The sequence below is a fragment of the Indicator indicator genome, chromosome 18 (assembly GCF_027791375.1).
Source record: "Indicator indicator isolate 239-I01 chromosome 18, UM_Iind_1.1, whole genome shotgun sequence".
Taxonomy (NCBI): Eukaryota; Metazoa; Chordata; class Aves; order Piciformes; family Indicatoridae; genus Indicator; species Indicator indicator.
This window is the reverse complement of record NC_072027.1, coordinates 13,560,187-13,565,304: the sequence shown is the minus strand read 5'-3', so window position 1 is coordinate 13,565,304 and position 5,118 is coordinate 13,560,187. Positions and strand designations below refer to the sequence as shown.

Genomic DNA, 5,118 nt, shown 5'->3' with positions numbered 1-5,118 from the left:
GCTGTCCAAGAGCCTGTTCAATAAATCTCTCCATGTTCAGCTAGCTTGTTCACCTCCAGTACAGTACCACTATGGTACATTAGCTTCAACAGCTATCCTCCTGCTCACATTACTGTCTTTTCAAGCAATTGTCGTCCTCCTGCCTCAGCTTGTGGTGAACTAACAAAATAGGCTCTCTTCCCTTTCCCATCCCAATAAGCAAATGCTTTTCGTCACTCTAAACACCAGTACCTATGCCAGCTGCATTTTCCTGAATCAGAATGATTGATTGGAATCCTATATACAAAGTGATGACTTTCATGGAAGTGTTATAGGAAGATGTAAATACTTTTTCTTCTGGAAATAATTTTCCTCCTCTATAAATTTTTGGGTTTTTTTGTTGGTTTTGGTTTTGTTTGTTTGCTTGGGTTTTTAGTGGGTTTGCTGTTTGTTTTTGTTTTGTTTGCTTGCTTCTAGGTTTTTCTGTTGTTTGTTTTGTTTTTAACAGCTGACACACAGTATGACTCTTAAGTGCTAAAGCAGGTCACTTTACCTTCTATGGATTTCTAATAGTTAACCATCTAGACTTTGCATGTTGACCAGTGTTGCTGTTGTTAATTGCTGTTTTGTACTATCCTGCTCTCATTTTGATTTGCTGATCACAATGAAAAGTTTTCTGGAATGCTTGCCCTTGGATTGACACCTGGTATATTAAAAGTCACAAAATGCAGATAGAGGCAGAACAAAGGTGCTTTGATATTTTGCAACAGTCTGTGTTAGATCGTTGTTCTATTTTCTACTGCCAAGCAGAAAGAACAGAGACGTACTGACTAATTTTTACAAGAAAAATAATCAGACATCCACCAGTAAACATGAGTGTAGGCCAAAGAAAAACAAAGAGGAGGCCTTTTGGGGGATAAAGTCTGCTGTGAATGACATTGGTCTGCATTCCTCCTGGGTTGTAGTAGCATGACACAGTCTGGTGGTTTTTGAAATTGCTTGCAATCTTTTCTATTTTTGCTTTAGCTTCCTTCTCAGACTTGTCTGGGACGTATGAGCACTGGAATAAGAAATCAAGGTGATTCATTATAACAGATACTCTAATACAAGGTTTATAGCTAAGTCAGATTGAATGAAACAATCATGTCAGCATAGATAATACTTCTGTGGTTAGGCTGGAATTCCTGGAGATCATTCTGATTTCCTCATGTCCATACCCCACTTGCCATGCTTCTCTGACTCTGTCAGTATGTGTCCATGCCTGAAGTCTGTAGGTTTACAGATTGGAATAATGTTATTTGAAACCAATAACACATCTGTGATTGAAATAAAACTTGCAGTCTTTGTGATTAGTGCTTTTATTGCAGTGCCAAGCTTGGATTCTTAGCAGAGCTTCTAGGCACCATCACAGCAGAGATGTTTTAGCTGTTCAGAAATTCACAAGTGGCTTGTCAGTGCGCAGGAAAATGAAATTACTTCACTGTGCACCTCCTGCTTGTGACTAGCAGAAAAATAAGAGGAAAGCATGGCTGTTGGAACCTTCTTGTTTGTCCTTTTATAGCTGTCTTCCCATACCTGAAGGGATACTCCAGGAAGGGTGGAAGAGGGACTTTTTTTAAGGGTGTTTAGGACTCAGTGGGTGCCTCCTCTCTGTGGGGGGATGTTCAAGGCCAGGTTGGATGAGGCCCTGAGCAGCTGAGTCTAGTTGAGAGGTGTCCCTTGCCCATGGCAGGGAGGTTTGAGTAGATGATTTCTAAGGTCCCTTCCAACCTAGGCTATTCTATTATTCTATGACTTGCAGGGGTGTTGTTTTGTTGTTGTTTTGTTTTAAACTCTCGGTCTCTCCTCTGAGAATTCAAGTAACTGAGCAAGCCACAGCTTGTAAACTGTTTCTTGCTACAAGTCTTCAACCTGGTTACCTACATGTTTTTCATGTTCAGAAATGTTAAATACGTTTTTTTAGTTGGTGTAATTCCTTGACAAGGAATAAAATACGAACTTAGTGTTTAATGATTAAAACAGAGCCCAGACCTGTGCAATTTCTGAAGTATTTTTAAAATGCCTTGGTTTAAGCATGGACATTAACATGTAAAAGATAAACAAATCTTCCTTTTACTCTACTGCTTACTTTAAAAATAATTACCTCTTTTTCTCAAAGGTGTTAAAGCAGAGTGATTATTCAGGCTGTGTTGCAAGTACCTTAGGATTTAAGTCCAGTGTATCTTCAGTGGCATACAGCATAACCTCTTGTCCTGAGGCTGTCAGGTTAACCCGCACCTGTAGGCAGGGATAGGGAAAAACATCCTCATCTTCTGAGCCGTCACTGTTTGGGCAGGGAGCTTGGTCCTTGATGCTGACTTTGAGTACCTTGCACACGGTTTCTGTTGTCCAAACACTACAAATTAACAAAACAAGATATTGTTTTAAAATGCATCAGTAGTGTCTGCCCATGGTGGGAGGTTGTGGCTGATCTGTCCTGGTGTGGTGAACATTGCCCAGCCCAGAACAATGGCTGCACCTGGAGAAACGTTGCCATGGGAAAGTGTTTTTGTGACTGTTATGGTTGAGGGGTTTTATGCATTCTATTCTTTGAAGTTGGATTCTAACCCCATCTGTAATCAGCTTCATGTGTTATTCAAGAAAGAACAGTTCTTATGGATTTTAGTGTGGTATTAAGAATTGGAAACGGAGCACACTTGAAGTCTTTAAAATATTTTGAATAATTTAATCTATGTTCTGAGAATTACTGAATTCCATGGGTTTTTTCCCCCCTTTCTTCTTTTCTTCATTCCAGGACCTTTGCATGAATAAACCATTAGGATTTTGTCTGACAAAATTTCCTTTTTTTTTGCTATTATTTATCACTTTTTCTCAAGAGTTAATCTTTTATTAGTGATAAGAGAGTAAACTTTTGTTTACAATAATACACTTTGACAAAAAATGTAAAAAAGTCTCACTCCAGTTTTTAAACAGATCTTTTTACACGCAAATGTTTTTTGTAACGTATTTAGAAGCGTAGAAAATAACTAAAATGTGAATTACTGTTTTAAAGGGAATGTTTTTCAGACATGTTTGGGAACCTTAAGTGGTATTGGTAAGAATAATGAGGTGGATGTATGTGCTTTCTCTTGTCAAAATCTTCATGCATGAAAAACTCAGCTGCACTCTGTCTTGTTACTTTGATTTTTTTTGGAAATCAATTTTGTGTGTGGAAGCAGTGCTTGCAAAATTTAATAAAACCCCAGGTAATAGCAACTTCTTCAGCAGTCATTTTATTCTGCAACATTTCCTGTGGTAGACCAGACTGTTAAAGAGCCCACATTGTCATGATGGTTAATTTGGAAATAAGATACGGATTCTGTTGTTCAAGTTTTTATAACTTTATTATAAAACAACACACCTTCCTGAATATGGAAAAGCTTTTTTCCCCCTTCCATTTATGCAAGACTTAATTTTCCATTATCAAGCTTTGATAAGCATGGTTGTTCTTTTTTCTTTTTTTTTTTTTTTTAAACATGTGTTCATAGTAAGTGTTTTGTTTAGTCTTTCTCATTCTAGCTCTGATGATGATTGTTCCCTCCTCCTTGTGCTGGTTGACTTCTTGGCTCTCTTTTTTTTTTTTTTTTTTCTTTCTTCTGTCCTAAATTCTTATGAGCTATTCAAGAACATATTACTTATTGCACAATGTATATTTTAGCACTTTTAAAATAATTACATTTGATGCTGATAGGGAAAAAACAAACAAACAAATTTTTATTTGTGAACAAATGACTGTTCTTACCTTTTAGTGTAGAATGGCACAATGGTGATCCCAATAAAAAAGTACATCATCATGGAGCACACAACCATTCCTAGTCCCAAACACAAGGCTCTTGTCTCCCCTCGTTTCTGTGCAGTCACCAGCTTTTTCGCCAACATGATTCAGAGTTGTGAAATCTGAATAACTTCTTTCTGATGTAAAATAAAATGAAGAGGGGAAATGCAACTAGGATTGGCTACAGGTATTGCAGTTGTGTAACAAGTTTCTGAAATATGATGTATCTCATGGAGGAACGGCCCTGTTTTTGCAGAAAAGTAGATCTTTCATTAGTAGGAGACTCCTTCTGTATTTTGAGTTTTACCATATAAACCCTTTACAAAGCATGTATGTGTTTGTGTAGGGTAGGAATACCTGATTACTTTTCAGGAGAGTGCTGTTCACACCCCAGTTGTAATTTGCCTTAATTCAGTCTGTGTTGTTGCTTCTTTGAAGTAAGAAATGTTGTGTTGTGTGTTGGTAAAGGCTGCTTGAAGGGACAATCTTCCCAAAGTGGGATTCTTTTTACGCTCTGCCTTTGGTTTTGTATTAGTCTGAAATGTGGTTGGCTTCTTCCGGAAGAGCTGAAAAATTATAAAATTTAGAAATAGAAATGCCCAGTTCTGATTTCTGCATGTTTGCTGTTTGGTCTCATCCATTCAGGGATGTCATTGTTGTTAGAATACTGAATTTGTCCAGTCCCCTATTTAATTCCACTTTAAATGATCATTAATATCTCCTGTGAACTTTGTGTATGACACTTTGAGGGGAATTGTTTTTCTTATGTTCTTGTATGATTTACTGCCTTTGGAAATGGCCATAAGATGAACCTTACCTGTTTACTGGCTTTTGAATTTAATAGAGAGTTAACGCTTTTAAATGAGGCAGTACTGAGTGTTTCTTGTTCTGTGGGGCTATAAATCACATATGTGGCATCACACACTGCCAGTGTGCTTGTTCTGTGCCTGCTTACTTGTGTATAGCCATGCACAGAGGCACATGCATCCTACCAGGAAACCTGGGGAAGTGTCAGTAAGGAGAGTTCTTCTGAAGGTTCTGACATTTCTTGTAGTTGAGAGGATGTGGGGGGCAGGGAAGGGTGTATGTGTGGAATGGAAATAACATTTTCAAACCCCAAAGAATTCCAAAATAATGCTGGAACAGTACACAACACAGCGTCTTAAGACCGACTGATGTTAAAAACTGACTCTGCCTATTGTTCAGCTTTGATTGGATGGGAAAATGAAATTGAGGAACATCATCAGTCCTTGAGCATGGGCCCCAGAGCATGTGGTACCTAAGTAGCAGTTCCTTGTAACACACTGAGAAGTTAAATACAGACA

The 5,118-nt window shown here is 38.0% G+C and overlaps 1 protein-coding gene across 1 annotated transcript; it reads right to left on the bottom strand.

Moving 5' to 3' along the window:
- Positions 1-775: 775 nt before the first annotated feature.
- KCNMB1 (potassium calcium-activated channel subfamily M regulatory beta subunit 1) lies at positions 776-3,897 on the bottom strand. Its single transcript, XM_054389420.1, has 3 exons — positions 3,761-3,897; positions 2,179-2,374; positions 776-1,039 (listed from the first exon to the last, which is right to left on the bottom strand). Exons 1-3 carry the CDS (start codon positions 3,895-3,897, stop codon positions 776-778), a joined length of 597 nt encoding a protein of 198 aa, XP_054245395.1.
- Positions 3,898-5,118: the final 1,221 nt, after the last annotated feature.

Coding starts and splice junctions, on each gene's coding strand:
- KCNMB1 (XM_054389420.1), bottom strand. CDS start 3,897: ATGTTGGCGAAAAAGCTGGTGACTGCACAGAAACGAGGGGAGACAAGA. Junction 2,375..3,760: donor GTGCCATTCTACACTAAAAG/GTAAGAACAGTC, acceptor GTTAATTTGTAG/TGTTTGGACAACAGAAACCG. Junction 1,040..2,178: donor CACTGGACTTAAATCCTAAG/GTACTTGCAACA, acceptor TTCTTATTCCAG/TGCTCATACGTCCCAGACAA.